This window comes from Delphinapterus leucas, chromosome 6 (genome assembly GCF_059928025.1).
Source record: "Delphinapterus leucas isolate spDelLeu-1000000601 "Yukka" chromosome 6, BTC_Dleu_Yukka2, whole genome shotgun sequence".
Classification (NCBI taxonomy): domain Eukaryota; kingdom Metazoa; phylum Chordata; class Mammalia; order Artiodactyla; family Monodontidae; genus Delphinapterus; species Delphinapterus leucas.
The window spans coordinates 15,745,848-15,766,358 of NC_143134.1; the positions used below are offsets into that span (position 1 = coordinate 15,745,848).

Here is a 20,511-nt window from a genome sequence, read left to right on the forward strand (position 1 = left end):
ACACAAGGGAATCCCCATAAGGTTAACAGCTGATCTTTCAGCAGAAACTCTGAAAGCCAGAAGGGACTGGCAGGACATATTTAAAGTGATGAAGGAGAAAAACCTAAAACCAAGATTACTCTACCCAGCAAGGATCTCATTCAGATTTGATGGAGAAATTAAAAACCTTTACAGACAAGCAAAAGCTGAGAGAGTTCAGCACCACAAAACAAGCTTTACAACAAATGCTAAAGGAACTTCCCTAGGCAAGAAACACAAGAGAAGGAAAAGACGTACAATAACAAACCCCAAACAATTGAGAAAATGGGAATAGGAACATACATATCGATAATTACCTTAAATGTAAATGGATTAAATGCACCCACCAAGAGACACAGACTGGCTGAATGGATAGAAAAACAAGACCCATATATATGTTGTCTACAAGAGACCCACTTCCAACCTAGAGACACATACAGACTGAAAGTGAGGGGATGGAAAAAGATATTCCATGCAAAAGAAAACCAAAAGAAAGCTGGAGTAGCAATTCTCATATCAGACAAAACAGACTTTAAAATAAAGACTATTAGAAGAGACAAAGAAGGACACTACATAATGATCAAGGGATCGATCCAAGAAGAAGATATAACAATTGTAAATATTTAGGCACCCAACATAGAAGCACCTCAATACATAAAGATAATACTAACAGCCATAAAAGAGGAAATCAACAGTAACACATTCATACTAGGAAACTTTGACGCGCCACTTTCAGCAATGGACACATCATGAAAAATGAAAATAAATAAGGAAACACAAGCTTTAAATGATACATTAAACAAGATAGACGTTACTGATATTTATAGGACATTCTATCCAAAAACAACAGAATACACATTTTTCTCAAGTGCTCATGCAACATTCTCCAGAATAGATCGTATCTTGGGTCACAAGTCAAGCCCTGGTAAATTTAAGAAAATTGAAATTGTTTCAAGTACCTTTTCCGACCACAAGGCTATGACTCTAGATATCAATTACAGGAAAAGATCTGTACAAAATACAAACACGTGGAGGCTAAACAATACACTACTTAATAACGAAGTGATCACTGAAGAAATCAAAGAGGAAATCAAAAAACACCTAGAGACGAATGACAATGGAGACACGACGACCCCAAACCTATGGGATGCAGCAAAAGCAGTTCTAAGAGGCAAGTTTATAGCAATACAATCCTACCTTAAGAAACAGAAAGCATCTCAAATAAACAACCTAACCTCGCACCTAAAGCAATTTTAAAGAGAAAGAAGAACAAGAAAACCCCAAAGTTAGCAGAAGGAAAGAAATCATAAACATCAGATCAGAAATAAATGAAAAAGAAATGAAGGAAACGATAGCAAAGATCAATAAAGCTAAAAGCTGCTTCTTTGAGTAGACAAAATTGATAAACCATTACCAGACTCATCAAGAAAAAAAGGGAGAAGACTCAAATCAATAGAATTAGAAATGAAAAAGGAGAAGTAACAACTGACAGTGCAGAAATACAAAAGATCATGAGAGATTACTACAAGGAACTCTATGCCAATAAAATGGACAACCTGGAAGAAATGGACAAATTCTTAGGAATGCACAACCTGCCAAGACTGAATCGGGAAAAACAGAAAATACGAACAGACCAATCACAAGCACTGAAATGGAAACTGTGATTAAAAATCTTCCAACAAACAAAAGCCCAGGACCAGACGGCTTTACAGGCGACTTCTATCAAACATTTAGAGAAGAGCTAACACCTATCCTTCTCAAACTCTTCCAAAATATAGCAGAGGGAGGAACACTCCCGAATTCATTCTACAAGGCCACCGTCACCTTGATACCAAAACCAGACAAGGATGTCACAAAGAAAGAAAACTACATGCCAATATCCCTGATGAACACAGACGCAAAAATCCCCAACAAAATACTAGCAAACAAAGTCCAACAGCACATTAAAAGGATCATACACCATGATCAAATGGGGTTTATTCCAGGAATGCAAGGATTCTTCAGTATACGCAAAACAATCAATGTGATAAACCGTATTAACAAACTGAAGGAGAAAAACCATACGATCATCTCAGTAGATGCAGAGAAAGCTTTCGACAAAATTCAAAACCCATTTATGATAAAAGCCCTGCAGGAAGTAGGCATAGAGGGAACTTTCCTCAACATAATAAAGGTCATATATCACAAACCCACAGCCAACATCATCCACAATGGTGAAAAAATGAAAGCATTTCCAGTAAGATCAGGAACAAGACAAGGTTGCCCACTCTCACCACTCTTACTCAACATAGTTTTGGAAGTTTTAGCCACAGCAATCAGAGAAGAAAAGGAAATAAAAGGAATCCAAATCGGAAAAGAAGAAGTAAAGCTGTCACTGTTTGCAGATGACATGGTACTATACACAGCGAATCCTAAAGATGCTACCGGAAAACTACCAGAGCTATTCAATGAATTTGGTAAAGTAGCAGGATACAAAATTAATGCACAGAAATCTCTGGCATTCCTATACACCAATGATGAAAAACCTGAAAGTGAAATCAAGAAAACACTCCCATTTACCACTGCAGCAAAAAGAATAAAATATCTAGGAATAAACCTACCTAAGGAGACAAAAGACCTGTATGCAGAAAATTACAAGACACTGATGAAAGAAATTAAAGACGATACAAATAGATGGAGAGATATACCATGTTCTTGGATGGGAAGAATCAACATTGTGAAAAGGACTCTACTACCCAAAGCAATCTACAGATTCAATGCAATCCCTATCAAACTACCACTGGCATTTTTCACAGAACTAGAACAAAAACTTTCACAATTTGTATGGAAACACAAAAGACCCCGAAGAGCCGAAGCAACCTTGAGAATGAAAAACGGAGCTGGAGGAATCAGGCTCCCTGACTTCAGACTACACTATAAAGCTACAGTAATCAAGACAGTATGGTACTGGCACAAAAACGGAAAGATAGATCCATGGAACAGGACAGAAAGCCCAGAGATAAACCCACGCACATATGGTCACCTTATCTTTGATAAAGGAGGCAGGAATGTACAGTGGAGAAAGGACAGCCTCTTCAATAAGTGGTGCTGGGAAAACTGGACAGGTACATGTAAAAGTATGAGATTAGATCACTCCCTCCACCATACACAAATATAAGCTCAAAATGGATTGAAGACCTAAATGTAAGGCCAGAAACTATCAAACTCTTAGAGGAAAACATAGGCAGAACACTCTATGACATAAATCACAGCAAGATCCTTTTTGACCCACCTCCTAGAGAAATGGAAATAAAAACAAAAATAAACAAATGGGACCTAATGAAACTTCAAAGCTTTTGCACAGCAAAGGAAACCACAAACAAGACCAAAAGACAAACCTCACAAGGGGAGAAAATATTTGCAAATGAAGCAACTGACAAAGGATTAATCTCCAAAACTTATAAGCAGCTCAGGCAGCTCAATAACAAAAAATCAAACAACCCAATCCAAAAATGGGCAGAAGACCGAAATAGACATTTCTCCAAAGAAGATATACAGACTGCCAACAAACACATGAAAGAATGCTCAACTTCCTTAATCATTATGCAAATCAAATGCAAATCAAAACTACAATAAGATATCATCTCGCACCAGTCAGAATGGCCATCATCAAAAAATCTAGAAACAATAAGTGCTGGAGAGGGTGTGGAGAAAAGGGAAGCCTCTTGCACTGTTGGTGGGAATGTAAATTGATACAGCCACTGTGGAGAACAGTATGGAGGTTCCTTAAAAAACTACAAATAGAACTACCATGTGACCTGGCAATCCCACTACTGGGCATATACCCTCAGAACACCATAATTGAAAAAGAGTCATGTACCAAAATGTTCATTGCAGCTCTACTTACAATAGCCCGGACTGGAAACAACCTAAGTGTCCATCATCGGAAGAATGGATAAAGAAGATGTGGCACATGTATGCAATGGAATATTACTCAGCCATAAAAAGACACGAAATTGAGCTATTTGTAATGAGGTGGATAGACCTAGAGTCTGTCATACGGAGTGAAGTATGTCAGAAAGAGAAAGACAAATACCGTATGCTAGCGCATATATATATATGGAATTTAAGAAGGAAAAAAAAATGTCACGAAGAAGCTAGGGGTGAGACAGGAATAAAGACACAGACCTACTAGAGAATGGACCTGAGGATATGGGGAGGGGGAAGGGTGAGCTGTGACAAAGAGAGAGGCACGGACTAGAGAATGGACCTGAGGATATGGGGAGGGGGAAGGGTGAGCTGTGACAAAGAGAGAGGCACGGACATATATACACTACCAAACGTAAGGTAGATAGCTAGTGGGAAGCAGCCGCATAGCACAGGGAGATCAGCTCGGTTCTTTCTGACCGCCTGGAGGGGTGGGATAGGGAGGGTGGGAGGGAGGGAGACGCAAGACGGAAGAGATATGGGAACATATGTATATGTATAACTGATTCACTTTGTTATAAAGTGGAAAGTAACACACCACTGTAAAGCAACTATGCTCCAATAAAGTTTAAAAAAAACGAACAATACGTTACTAAATAACCAAGAGATCACTGAAGAAATCACAGAGGGAATCATACATACCTAGAGACAAAAGACAATGAAAACACGATGATTCAAAACGTATGGGATGCAGAAAAAGCAGTCCTAAGAGGGAAGTTTACAGCTATACAAGCCTACCTTAAGAAACAAGAAAAACCTCAAAAAATCTAACCTTTCACCTAAAGGAACTAGAGAAAGAAGAACAAACAAAACCCAAAGGTAGCAGAAGGAAAGAAATCATAAACATCAGAGCAGAAATAAATGAAGTAGAAACAAAGAAAACAACAGCAGAGATCAATAAAACTAAAAGCTGGTTCTTTTACAAGATAAACACAATTGATAAACCATTAGCCAGACTCATCAAGAAAAAGAGGGAGAGGACTCAAATCAATAAAATTAGAAATGAAAAAGGAGAAGTTACAACAGACACCGCAGAAATACAAAGCATCCTAAGAGACTACTACAAGCAACTCTATGCCAATAAAATGGACAACCTGGAAGAATTGGACAAATTCTTAGAAAGGTATAACTTTCCAGGCCTGAACCAGGAAGAAATAGAAAATATGAACAGACCAATCACAAGTAATGAAATTGAAAGTGTGATTAAAAATCTTCCAACAAACAAAAGTCCAGGAGCAGATGGCTTCACAGGTGAATTGTCAAACATTTAGAGAAGAGCTAACAGCCATCCTCCTCAAACTCTTCCAAAAAACTGCAGAGGAAGGAACACCCCGAAACTCATTCTAAGAGACCACCATCACCCTGATTCCAAAACCAGAAAAAGATACTACAAAGATAGAAAATTACAGACCACTATCACTGATGAATATAGATGCAAAAATCCTCAACAAAATACTAGCAAACAGAATCCAACAACACACTGAAGGGATCATGCTCCGTGATCAAGTGGGATTTATCCCAGGGATGCAAGGATTCTTCAATATACGCAAGTCAATCAATGTGATACACCATATTAACAAATTGAAGAAGAAAAACCATATGATCATCTCAATAGATGCAGAAAAAGCTTTTTACAAAATTCAGCATCCATTTATGATAAAAACTCTCCAGAAAGTGGGCATAGAGGGAACGTACCTCAACATAATAAAGGCCATATATGACAAACCCACAGGAAACATCATTCTGAATGGTGAAAAACTGAAAGAATTTCCTCTAAGATGAGGAACAAGACAAGGATGTCCACTCTCGCCACTCTTATTCAACATAGTTTTGGAAGTTCTAGCCACGGCAATCAGAGAAGAAAGGGAAATAAAAGGAATAAAAAATTGGAAAAGAAGTGAAACTGTCATTGTTTGCAGATGACATGATAGTATACATAGAGAATCCTAAAGATGCTACCAGAAAACTACTAGAGCTAATCAATGAATATGGTAAAGTTACAGGATACAAAATTAATGCACAGAAATCTCTTGCATTCCTATACACTAATGATGAAAACCCTGAAAGAGAAATTAAGGAAACACTCCTATTTACCACTGCAACAAAAAGAATAAAATACCTAGGAATAAACCTACCTAGGGAGACAAAAGACCTGTATGCAGAAACCTATAAGACACTGATGAAAGAAATTTAAGATGATACCAACAGATGGAGAGATATACCATGTTCTTGGATTGGAAGAATCAATATTGTGAAAATGACTATACTACCCAAAGCAATCTACAGATTCAATGCAATCCCTATCAAATTACCAATGGCATTTTTTACGGAACTGGAACAAATAATTTTAAAATGTGTATGGAAACACAAAAAGCCCCAAATAGCCAAAGCAGTTGAGGGAAAAAAACGGAGCTGGAGGAATCAGACTCCCTGACTTCAGACTGTAGTACAAAGCTACAGTAATCAAGACAATATGGTACTGGCACAAAAACAAAAACACAGATCAATGGAACAAGATAGAAATCCCAGAGATAAACCCACACACCTATGGTCAACTAATCTATGACAAAGGAGACAAAGATAGACAATGGAGAAAAGACAGTCTCTTCAATGAGTGGTGCTGGGAAAACTGGACAGCTACATGTAAAAGAATGAAATTAGAACAGTCCCTAACACCATACACAAAAATAAACTCAAAATGGATTAGAGACTTAATGTAAGACCGGACACTATAAAACTCTTAGAGGAAAACATAGGAAGAACACTCTTTGACATAAATCACAGCAAGATCTTTTTTGATCCACCTCCTAGAGTAATGGAAATAAAAACAAAAATAAACAAATGGGACTGAGTGAAACTTAAAAAGCTTTTGCACAGCAAAGGAAACCATAAACAAGACGAAAAGAGAACCCTCAGAATACGAGAAAATATTTGCAAACGAATCAACGGACAAAGGATTAATCTCCAAAATATATAAGCAGCTCATGCAGCTCAATATTAAAGAAACAAACAACCCACTCAAAAAATGGGCAGAAGACCTAAATAGACATTTCTCCAAAGAAGATGTACAGATGGCCAAGAAGCACGTGAAAAGCTGCTCAACATCACTAATTATTAGAGAAATGCAAATGAAAACTACAATGAGGTATCACCTCACAGCAGTCAAAATAGGTATCATCAGAAAATCTACAAACAACAAATGCTGGAGAGGGTGTGGAGAATAGGGAACCCTCTTGCACTGTTGGTGGGAATGTAAATTGATACAGCCACTACAGAGAACAGTATGGAGGTTCCTTAAAAAACTAAAAATAGAATTACCATATGACCCAGCAATCCCACTACTGGGTATATACCCAGAGAAAACCATAATTCAAAAAGACACATGCACCCCAATGTTCATTGCAGCACTATTTACAACAGCCAGGTCATGGAAGCAACCTAAATGCCCATCGACAGACAAATGGATAAAGAAGATATGGTACATATACACAATGGAATATTACTCAGCCATAAAAAGGAATGAAATTGAGTCATTTGTTGAGACGTGGATGGATCTAGAGACTGTCATACAGAGTGAAGTAAGTCAGATAGAGAAAAACAAATATCGTATATTAATGCATGTATGTGGAACCTAGAAAAATGGTACAGATGAGCCGGTTTGCAGGGCAGAAGTTGAGACACAGATGTAGAGAACAAACGTATGGACACCAAGGGGGGAAAACCGCGGGGGGTTGGGAATGGTGGTGTGCTGAATTGGGAGATTGGGATTGACATGTATACACTGATGTGTATAAAATTGATGACTAATAAGAACCTGCTGTATAAAAAAACAAAACAAAAAACTAATACTAAAGTTTGTTTGGGTTATTTGTATGGAAATATGTTAATATAAATGTTTCAGACATTACATGAAATTTCTAAAAATCTTATATGTTCTGGTATAATGTTAAAAATCATAATTCTAGTTATTACCTTAAAATGTACATCTCAGAAATAACTAAATTTCCTTGTCAATTGCATTATTATGAACTTTCATCCAATCTTTAACCGTGGTCATTTTTAAGTCTTCTGTCATTTACAGACAGTTCTGGGTGTACTCTGATGCTTTTTCAAAAATGTTCCTGTAAAAGGGTTTCATCTTCAAGGAATTCATGGAAGAGACTCTGACAAGTACAGGTTTCTGGTAACTGACTATACTTCTGAACTGAATGAATAAGCATTTTCAGAACTCTAATGGAAAACTGATGAATTCATAAAAGTGCTAACAAAAGACCAAGATGAAAAAAAAATTACATGGGACTGAGTGAACTGATGAGGATGATTATAATTTTTGTGACTTTGTGTTTGAATAAAAAAGAAAAAATGTTAATACAAAAAGGTAAATGATCTGTAATGTGCTTGGAAGCGTCAAAAAGTAGACGAATTAATGGATAGATCAGATGAATAAATGGAAAGAGACGTCATAAAAAAAAAGAACAATGCATGTATGAAAACGGGATCCTAACATCATCATTAATTAAATTGTTCCATCATACCTAAGAATGCATGCTACTGTCTATGTAAATTTTTTGTAGTCAATATCCTTTTTTCAAAGCTGAGAACAATTGAATCTTCTTGATGACTTAAGGAAATAACAAAAGTAGGCATTTTCTTCTCGGGTTTGATAATTTAGCCAGTTCTCTTGCCAGTATCTGTAAATGTGTGGTCGACATATTAACAATTGCTGTCCTGATTATATTGTCTGATTATACTGTCTAATTAATGTTGAATCTAAAATTTTTACTTACAGAGCTTCATATAGTACTAAAACGTCTACCTCAAGCCCAAGTCACAGCTTCTGGCTTGTCACTTATGACATGTCTTTGTGGAAATATTACAATTAACCCCTCAGTGTGCTGGAAAAACTGGACAGATACATGTAAAAGAATGAAATTAGAACATTCTCTAACACCATATACAAAAATAAACTCAAAATGGATTAAAAAACTAAATATAAGACCAGATACTATAAAACTCTTGGAGGAAAACATAGGCAGAACACTCTTTGACGTAAATCACAGCAATATCTTTTTCAATCCACCTCCTACATTAATGAAGATAAAAACAAACTGACACAGCAGTGTAAAGCAACTATACTCCAATAAATAAATAAATAAATAAATAAACAAATGGGACCGAATAAACTTAAAAGTGGGACTTCCCTGGTGGCACAGTTGATAGGGATCTGCCTGCCAATGCAGGGGACATGGGTTCAATCCCTGGTCCGAGAAGATCCCACATGCTGCAGAGCAACTAAGCCCATGCGCAACTACTGAGCCTGCGCTCTGGAGCCTGTGAGCCACAACTACTGAAGCCCGCGTGCCTAGAGCCCGTGCTCCACAACAAGAGAAGCTACCGCAATGAGAAGCCTGCACACTGCAATGAAGAGTAGCCCCTGCTCGCCACAACTGGAGAAAGTCTATGTGCAGCAACGAAGACCCAACGCAGCCAGAAAAAAAAAAACTTAAAAGCTTTTGCACAGCAAAGGAAACCATAAACAAAATGAAAAGAAAACCCACAGAATGGGAGAAAACATTTGCAAACGAAGCAACTGACAAGGGATTAATCTCCAAAATATACAAACATATGATGCAGAAAACAACCCAATCAAAAAATGGGCAGAAGATATAAACAGACATTTCTCCAAAGACATGCAGATGGCCAAAAGCACATGAAAAGTTGCTCAACATCGCTAATAGAGAAATGCAAATCAAAACTACTGAGGTATCCCATCACACCATTCAGAATGGCCATCATCAAAAAGTCTACAAACAATAAATGCTGGAGAGGGTGTGGGGAAAAGGGAACCTTCCTACACTATTGGTGGGAATGTAAACTGACATAGCCACTATGGAAAACAGTATGGAGGTTCCTCAAAAAGCTAAAAATAGATCTACCATATGATCCAGCAATCCCACTCCTGGGCATATATCTGGAGAAGACCATACTTCGAAAAGATACATGCACCTCAGTGTTCATTGCAGCACTGTTTACAATAGCCAAGACATGGAAGCAACCTAAAGGTCCATCGATAGATGAATGGATAAAGAAGATGTGGCACATGTGCACAATGGAATACTATTCGGCCATGAAAAGGAACGAAATCGGGTCCTTTGTAGAGATGTAGATGGATCTAGAGACTGTCATACAGAGTGAAGTAAGGCAGAAAGAGAAAAACAAATATAGTATATTAACTCATATATGTGGATCCTAGAAAAATGGTACAGATGAACTGGTTTGCAGGGCAGAAATTGAGACACAGATGTAGAGAACAAATGTACGGACACCAAGGGGGGAAAGTGGCGGGGGTGGTGGTGGTGGTGGTGTGATGAGTTGGGAGATTGGGATTGACACGTATACACTGATGGGGATAAAATCAATGAAAAAAGAATGAAATAATGCCTTTTGCAGCAACATGGATGGACCTAGAGATGATCATACTAAGTGAAGTCAGACAGAGAAAGACAAATATCAAATCATATCACTTATATGTGGAATCTAAAAAAATGATACAAATGAACTTATTTACAAAACAGAAACTGACTCACAGACTTAGAAAACAGACCTATGGGTTACCAAAGGGAAAGGAGGGGAAGGGATAAATTAGGAGGTTGGGATTAACCTATACACACTACTATATATAAAATAGATAATCAGCAAGGACCTACTGTAGAGCACAGGGAACTCTACTCAATACTCTGTAATCATCTATATGGGAAATGAATCTGAAAAAGAATAGATATATGTATATGTATAACTGAATCATTTTGCTGTACACCTGAAACTAATACAACACTGTAAATCAAATATACTTCAATTAATTAAAAAAAGGAATTAACCACTTAGGAGTATAAAATAATTTTATGACTCTAGAAAGTTTTATTTTGTAATTATTTTCATATTTCTTTTTTAAATTGTTTAGAAATGAATAACAAAATATGTTTCCCCCTCCAAAAGTTTAGCTTTAATATGATATCAATGTTTTTTCTGGCAGACAAATAGATTATTTTAAATAACTCAGTTGATAGGAAGATATCTTTGGAAGTTTTCCTTGTGTACATATATTAGCCCCTGGGAATTAAATACTGGTGTCAGGGCTAGGTTTAGAATTTGACCCAAAATAAGCATGCAAAATGCTTGCACAAAAAGAAAAATCCCTCTGATAAACTGAAAAACATAAAATCAGTAACTACCAGTGAAATTATCTGTTGTTCTTCTTGGTTATAAGTATTTCTCATTTTATTCAGAGATGTATGTTTTTGTTGATGAAATTGTTGGTGTGCAAACATTTAAAAATTAATCCCCCAAAAGGCAACTGGGGTCACATCTATCCTATTTTAAAACAGCAGCCTAGATTTTTTTTTAATATAGAAGGATAATGTATCAAAATATTTCGTGTTCCATCTTGCACAAGAGTGGGGCAAGTTTTCACGCTTTCCTATAGAAAAAGTTGTTAGCATATATTAATGTGCTCCCAGAGTCTTCCTTCAGCTTTCTGAAGCAAATAAGGAGACCCTTCTGAAACAACCAAGGGATGGGCATTTTTCTCTCTAAAATAGATTTGCTCTCCCAGCTAAAAGTTTGTATGTTAACCATCCCTGATGTTACTTAAACCAAAAACAACAACAAACAAACAAAATAGCATAGAAAATACCAGAGCAGAACAACAGCCATTTAAAGATCCAGGAAATGATCCAGAGACATACACTCAGGGGTCTATCTGTGTTATTCCTTAATTATTTCTTACAAAAAGGTTGGAATCTCAGCACTGCCACTTGGGCTGTAATCAGTACAACTCAGGCAACTTACTCTGATTTTATTTTTCCTTATCTATAGAGGTAGGGTAATAATACATAACAATTGTTTGGAAGCTTAAATGAAATTATATATGTAGGGCTTCCCTAGTGGCGCAGTGGTTGAGAGTCTGCCTGCCGATGCAGGGGACACGGTTTTGTGCCCCGGTCTGGGAAGATCCCACATGCCGCGGAGCGGCTGGGTCTGTGAGCCATGGCCGCTAAGCCTGTGCGTCCGGAGCCTGTGCTCCGCAACAGGAGAGGCCACAACAGTGAGAGGCCTGCATACCGCAAAAAAAAAAAAAAAAAAAATCTGGTTTTCAGAAAACCTCCTTTCAGTCTTTGTCCCGTCTGCTTTCAAGTGGAGTAACTGATGCCTTATCGAGGAGACATCTATTCTCTGTGGAAGCTAATGAAGACATTAGAGTAGAGATGGACCAAGACAAGGACTTAGCCAGCTCTTCTAGGGCCTGTTGCAGCATCCTGTGTGAATGCAGATCGGGGTTCTAATTGAAATTCATGTTTATGTGGGTTCATTTTTAAGCAAAGTGTTCTCTGTCTTTGAATTGGCTGCTAGGAAGTTCAGCACCGCCCTCCACCCCATCTTTGCAAGCGTATAACATTTTGAAACGACTTCCCCTGGTGGTGCAGTGGTTAAGAATCCACCTGCCAATGCAGGGGACACGGGTTTGAGCCCTGGTCCCGGAAGATCCCACATGCTGCAGAGCAACTAATCCTGTGCGCCACAACTACTGAGCCTGCGTGCCACAACTACTGAAGCCCACACGCCTAGAGCCTGTACTCTGCAACAAAAGAAGCCACCACAATGAGAAGCCCACGCACTGCAATGAAGAGAAGGCCCCACTTGCGGCAATTAGAGAAAGCCCGCATGCAGCAACGAAGACCCGACGCGGCCCTAAATAAATAGATAAATTTATTTTTTAAAAAAAAAACAGGTTTAAAATGAAAAAGTAAATGAAAAGGGCATTCTAACCTTCTGCAACAACTTATACCAATCCTTCTGCCCCTGTTCAAGTCTTCTGCCTCAAGTCTCGAGGATTAGCAACTTTCAACTGAGTGAATAAGCTAAAATCACTTCATATACTTCACATCACTACCATCCGGTTTTCCTTGAGATCCAGATATAACTGCACATATCAAGTAGTCTGTAACAAGATAGCTGAGACATTAGAAAGGATCACTTACTGTGTAACAAAATTACATGTTTCCTTTCATTGCTATTTCAAAAGTTCCTTGAAGGCCAAGTTTGGCCCTCTGAGGAGAAATAAGAAAACTTATTTTCATTCTTTTTCAGTCTAAGAAAAGGAAAATTGGTAGATTCACATTTTAAGGATTTTTATAGGAAAAAATAGGTCCTTTAATACTTAAAAAATTTTTGTCATGGAAGACATGTATATGTACATGGCTCACATTCATTCAACAAACATTATCAATTAAATGCCAGACTCTACACACATACTTCACTGACACTGAATGGCACTGACTATCTTCTATAGTTATTTGTAAAATGATGTAAACATAAGATACAGACAGGCATGAACAGTAACATAATGCACAACCACAGGTCTGGATGGAAGCGAAGTCTTGTTGGTGTGAGTGGCCCACTCTATAACCTGGAGATGCACTTTACCTGTCGAGACACTGAGCTGCCAGACAGGCAGTTGTCAGAATCTCCTTGATGTGAGTCAGCCAGTTGGAGGCCTCCAATCTACTGAGCCATCGGTCCATGTTATGTGTTTGGTCATTACAAGCTTCCACGAGTTTGATTAAGCTCTCCTGAAGAATGTGATACCTTTCAAAAACAAGAAAAAGTTAAAAAGAAGAAAGAAAGAAAACAGAACATAGAACAATGAAGGAAGAAACCAAATCAAAAACTCAGCCTCCCATATATATCCAAGGGCAAAAGCAGCTACAAATACTATAAAAATATTTACCTTGCTATATAATAACTTATAGGGTTAAAGACTGAAAAACTAATATTTAAACATGAGTGTGAAATGCTTAAAATGCCTGCGATGGTAAACTCTTCCTCAACTGAACAGATTAAACCCAGTTTGCATAACTGAATTATCTGACTGAGAAGAGGGCCACAGCACTGCTTTTTGTGACAGGTCACAAAACAGCATCACTAACATCTGTGTCCCGTTCCCACAGAATCAACTCTGGACACCTGTGCTGTCACAGCAGGGATGCCCAAGGCCAGCTCAGATCCCATTGTTTTATTAACTCTAACTCCTACCCACTCACCCACCCAGAAGCAATTATAAACCACTAATTGCAAGCATAAAGGAGATGATATAGGTAGAGGAAACAAGGTGTGAAAATAAGTGTGTATCAGGGAAATTAAATGTCTAAGTCTTTTTGACTTAGGAAAATATAATTATGTGTAGCATATCTTTTCAGTAAGTTTGGTGACTGCTGATCTACAAGTAGAGGAGCAGACCTCATGGTGATGAAATTTCAGAGCTAACAGAGAAAAAATGCTATCTGATCAAAACTCACTTCTGAGCATCCACCATAAGTTTTCTGCTTATCTTATAAAACACAAGGACAGGGCTTCCCTGGTGGCGCAGTGGTTGAGAGTCCGCCTGCCGATGCAGGGGACACGGGTTCGTGCCCCGGTTCGGGAAGATCCCACATGCCGCAGAGCGGCTGGGCCCGTGAGCCATGGCTGCTGAGCCTGTGCGTCCGGAGCCTGTGCTCCGCAGCGGGAGAGGCCACAACAGTGAGAGGACCACGTATCGCAAAAAAACCCAAAAAACACAAGGACAGGATATCCAGCCAATTTTTGACTCAAGTTAATATGAAGGTTCATTTGAAAACTTGTGATTTTTGAACAGCTAAGGGCTCACCCACTCTAAATATATTCAAATAAGAGTCCAGTACTGTCTCCCAAATCTTTTACCTCTCAATGGACTTATGAATCCGCCTCCACTGGGGATAATGAGCTTCTTGTTCAAAGCCGCCTCCTTTGGCTCTAGCTTGCTGAGCTACGTTTAGAGGTCGGGTGTCAATGATGTAGCCACGCTTTCCTGCCCTGAGGGTAGCATTTATCAGCTTCTCATCTTCTTTGCACCGTCTCCCATTTGTGCCAGTGAGTGGCTGACCACTTCGCATAATAACCTACAAGGACAATAGAGTCTGAAATTTAACAGTAGCTGCTTTTTAAAGTTTCTGAAAGCAGAAATGAATTAGCTACATTAAGAGTATCTCAAAAAACAATTCTATAAAGAGTAATGTACCACAGTGTTCATTGCAGCTGTATTTACAATAGCCAGGACATGGAAGCAACCTAAGTGTCCACTGACAGATGAATGGATAAAGAAGATGTGGCACATATATACAATGCAATATTACTCAGCCATAAAAAGAAACGAAACTGAGTTATTTGTAGTGAGGTGGAATCTAAAGAAAATGGTCATGATGAACCTAGGTGGGGGCTTCCCTGGTGGCGCAGTGGTTGAGAATCTGCCTGCTAATGCAGGGGACATGGGTTCGAGCCCTGGTCTGGGAAGATCCCACATGCTGCGGAGCAACTAGGCCCGTGAGCCACAACTACTGAGCCTGCGCGTCTGGAGCCTGTGCTCCTCGACAAGAGAGGCTGCGATAGTGAGAGGCCCGTGCACCACGATGAAGAGTGGCCCTCGCTTGCCACAACTAGAGAAAGTCCTCACACAGAAACGAAGACCCAACACAGCCCAAAATAAATAAATAAATTTATAAATAAATAAATAAATAAAGACTCCTGTTCTCTGTTTAAAAAAGAAAGAACCTAGGGGCATGAAGGGAATAAAGACGCAGACCTACTAGAGAATGGACTTGAGGATGCAGGGAGGGGGAAGGGTAAGCTGGGACGAAGTGAGAGAGTGGCATGGACATATATACACTACCAAATGTAAAACCAATAGCTAGTGGGAAGAAGCCACATAGCACAGGGAGATCAGCTCGGTGCTCTGTGACCACCTAGAGGGGTGGGATAAGGAGGGTGGGAGGGAGACGCAAGAGGGAGGGGATATGGGGATATAAGTTATACGTATAGCTGATTCACTTTATTATACAGCAGAAACTAACACACCATTGTGAAGCAATTATACTCCAATAAAGATGTTTAAAAGAATAAAAAAATTGTGTGTCACTTCGGAGATGAATTTGATCCTGAAACAAAGAAATGTTTCTATGTATTGACAATAGTTAATCATTGTAAAACAAAAACAAGACTTGCACTTTTACACGATTTTTCTTCCTACTATCTCAAAATACTTTCACATAATAAATTATAGTTCCTCTTTAAGATCAAATATTACAAGTCATTTAGTCAGTGAATTAATTATCCAGCAGATCTGGGCCTGTAATTAAGATAATGATAACAGCCTACACACCAGGAAACTTTGGCTTCAACTACATAAACTTAGGGTTGGCAGGTTTTATCAAGAATTATAAAGAGAAAAGGCACCGATGGTAAAATAAAAAAAATTTATGTACTATTATTCTTGTTTTGGGAATCACTTTCAATATCTTGAAAACTACTTATTTATTCTTTATTCTCCAGTGGCCTTCTTCCAGTATTCCAGGACTTAACCACTTGACTCCAAAGACCAAAAACTACATACATCGAAGTCAGCTTTTGAAACTTTTCTCAAGAAATCAATATCTGTTATACTGATCTATTCCCTGGCGAATGGTTTAGAATTATTTCAAGCTCGTCCCATAATACAGGGGTTCCCAAACCCCAGGCCGCAGACCGGTACCAGCCCACAGCCTGTTAGGAACCAGGCCGCAGAGTAGGAGGTGAGTGGTAGGCGGGCGAGCGAAGCTTCATCTGCCGCTACCCATCACCCGCATTACCGCCTGAGCCACCCCCCACCCTTTCAGTGGAAAAACTGTCTTCCATGAAGAGTCCCTGGTGCCAAAAAGGTTGGGGACCAGTGCCATAATACACACTGTTGTTATCTTAACTACCCTGAAATTTAACATAAGGAAGGTCATCCAGAGGATGACAATGGCTAACTCTCAGACTGCACTTACCATGTAACTGGACGCAATAATATATTTTATGAGTTGTTAAAATGCTTTATGGTGAACCCTAGTGAAGAGAAATACTGCTGAGCAGGCAAGATAGGTGACCTGATTTCTAGAAATCCCTTTATCCTAAATATCTACACTTGACTTACTACCAGGGGAAAAAGGAAAATGGAAGATAGCTGTAACTTACCCACTCATTTACTATTGGATTCAAAATGAGAAGCAGAGTTTACTGACAAAGAGAAAATAAGAGGAGAGAAATAAACTTCGAAAATATTTAGGAAACGAACATACAGTGAGCACTTGCCTATTCAATTCCTGACTCCTGTGTTTACTTAAGTTGTGACTAATGACATGTGTCACTCCTTTCCCTTCTGAAAATAAAAACGTCTGTTCAATTTACCTTTCACAGGAAAATCTGGTGAGAATAATTAAAATAAAGTATCATACCATTATTCCGGTCAGAGAAATTTATTTTTCTACCTAAGAGTGTTCATTTTAAGTATAAACTAAACATTAGCTCCCTTTGTACTGAGTCCTAAAGATACACTTCTTTGGGCTTTTCTAAGGTTAAGCAGCATCATGGAAAGAATTCAAAGTCATGTCCTGATCACAGAAAACACTCTACTCCTGATTCCCTAAAGCTTAAATAACAGAAGTCCCAGCGGGAGAGACTAATCACTTCAATGAACAGGTACACAGAAAAGGGGAACATTTCTAAGCACCTCAAACCAAGTCTTCCAGTCGATTAAGCAGTAGTATTTATTGTTCACTTACCATTCCATTTTTTTTATGATAATAGCTGAGTACTGGGAAGCGTCCTCCATGTCGAAACGTAGCTACCTTCCGAAGAGCTTCATCATCGATGGCTTTGGGTACTATGACAATTGGTGGGTAAGAGGGGCAAACAGCAAATTCCTTATTGACATAGCTTAACCTCCATTCACTGGTCTGAAAAACACAAAATACTTCAAAGCTAAGCAAGTATCTCAATGTCACAAAATAATCTGAAAACTTTTAAAGCTTAGAGATCAATTTTCATACAGTGAAGAAGCCATCTCACAGGAATTTAATAGAAGTATACCTAGCCCATACTTAAATACTTCCACAGAAAAGGAGCTCCACTCTTCAGAGCCAGCTTCCTACAGTGCTAGGTATCCCTAGTTCCTAGAAAGTTCTTCCTCCTATTGAGCAAAACTTATTGCTCTGTAACTTCCTCTATTGTTGTTTACTGTGATTTCAGTACAAGTTCCCCATTTCACACGACATCTTATGGAATATATGAAAGAGTTGTTTCTCCCTTAGTCTTCTATTCTCCAAGTTAAATATATTAAGTATATTTATGAATATCAGGGCCAACATCATCTCATTCCTTCTTGTCTTGGTACCATTTACTTTGTTAATGGTACTCTTAAAGTACAGCAACAGGAAGACTAAAACTCCAGATGATGCTTAACCAGAACAGAACACTGCTAAGACTTACATCAAACCCCTTGCTCATTTCTGTTACTTAAAAAAGGAGAAAAATGAGGAAAGACTGTTAACATCTCTCTTAAAGCAATAACAACTTAATACTAAGAAAGATTATACTTAGAAGTCAATGAAATAATTTCAAACTCAGTATGCTAAGAACCAAAAGTACACAACATAAAACTATCAAATGACAAATTATTTCTAATATCAAAAATGAAAATCACTTAAAGACTGTAAAAAGCTTTGCACAGCAAAAAACAAACAAACAAACAAAATTATGTGTATGTAAATTTCAATATGTTCCTATAAATCAGAGTTGCCCTAACATGCTGGCCATGGCTTGTAGTATCAGGAGGATAAACCAAAGCATGTTTGATAAATGTATTTTTTTAAAAAATCCTTTTACAAGATACAATACCATATTTTTTAATTAAATTTGTTCACTGTTCAGTTATTCACATTACTAATTTAAAAGACAGTTTCTAAAAAATTATTTTTTAAAAAGGAAGTTACCTGTTTCCTGCTCACACATCATCTAATTCCCTTTCCCCAGAAGCAACCATTTTCAACTCTTTCAGCTGTTTTTTGTTTTTTTTTTAATTTTTGGCTATTTTTCACAATTAGGTATTACTTACTGATTTCCTACTCCAGAGAATGCTATGATTCTTCATTGACCTGCAATGCCACTTCTGTCAAATATTAACTTTCCACACGTTGGCCTCTCTATTCTGTCCCACTTGTCTAGCTGCAGCAAGTCCATCCATGGCTTTTAGAATAAACTTTGTATTTAGTAGGCTAAGTCTCCTAGAATCCTCTTCCCTCCTTCTTGCTCTTCAAGAGAAACTTGGTTCCCCTTGATCCTTTGCTCTTTCATGTAACTTTTATCAAATTCCACTTAAAAACCCACTGGTGTTTTAATAAGACGGCACTGACTTTATAGATTGATTTGGAGACATCTTTATAATATTTAATATCCTTGTCTATGAGCATAGTGTCCCTCCACTTTTCAAAGCTTTCTTAATTTTTCAATAAAGTTTTAAAATTCTCTCAATAAACATCTTTCATATCTTTTCTTAGATATACTCCTAGGAACATTATATTTTTACGGCATTTTAGTTGTATGTCTTCAAAATTATGTTTGGTGTAGAGAAATGCCTACAATTTCAAGATTCTTTCAGTTTCCTATGTAGAGAAGCATATAATCAACAACTAAGAGCAGGGACTTCCCTGGTGGTCCAATGGTTAAGACTTTGCGCTCCCAATGCAGGGGGGCAGGTTTAACCCCTGATCAGGGAATTAAGATCCCACGTACTGCGTGGCCAAAAAAACCCAACTAATAGCAATTTTGCTTCTTTCATTTCAATCCTAATACCTTTTATTTTTCCTTCTTGTCTTCCTGAGTCAGCTATGAGTAGCAATGGCAGGCATCTTTGTCAAACGAAAGATTTGCTTTTCGTGTATTTTTGTTTTTGTAGCTACCCTGTATCAGATTAAATAAATTCCTTTCAAATCCAACTCTGCTAAGAGCTTTTATCATAAGTAGATGTTTAATTTTATCAAATTGTTTTTTTTCTCTTCTAATTTTGTTTCACCATGTATGTAATTTGTCTTTTCTCTTTGGTTAATTTTGTGATATTCTCTTTGCCTTGCTGTTCGATAGCTGAACTCAATACATCTAAGTAAAAATTTCCTTTTGATTATCCTACATGGTGTTTGCTGGGATACCCTTGTGCATCTTTGCAGTCCATACCTTCCCCTCCACACCCAATACTAGGAAATCACTAATCTGCTTTCGGTCACTTTTAGTGTCTTATCTAAGAAATCTTTGCCTAATCTATGGTCATAAATATTTTCTCCTGTGTTTTCTTCAAGAAATTGTATACCTTTAGCTCTTATGTTTTGGTCTATAATATATTTTGAGTTAATTTTTGTGGATGGAAGTAAAGGTCTAGATCTATCTTTTATCAGTCCAATTGTTCTTACCTATAGAATTGTCTAGGCACCTTTGGCAAAAATTGACCACAAATGGGAGAGTTTATCTCTAGACCCTCTATCTTGTTCCATGGATTTATATATCTATCCTTAAGCCAATATACCACGTTCTCTTGATTACTGTAACGTGATAGTAAAACTTGAAATCAAGTAATGTAAATAATTTAGCTATTTCTTTTTCAAAGTT

At 37.9% G+C, this 20,511-nt stretch overlaps 1 protein-coding gene across 1 annotated transcript in view; it reads right to left on the reverse strand.

The window, feature by feature from the left end:
• Positions 1–20,511, reverse strand: part of MTMR9 (myotubularin related protein 9) — a 107,573-nt gene that overhangs the window by 52,338 nt on the left and 34,724 nt on the right. The window contains exons 4-6 of the mRNA XM_022594924.3: positions 17,637–17,810; positions 14,743–14,960; positions 13,468–13,629 (exon numbers count right to left, since the gene is read on the reverse strand). Of these exons, the coding sequence (XP_022450632.2) occupies positions 13,468–13,629; positions 14,743–14,960; positions 17,637–17,810 (554 nt within the window). The remainder of the gene's footprint in view (positions 1–13,467; positions 13,630–14,742; positions 14,961–17,636; positions 17,811–20,511) is intronic.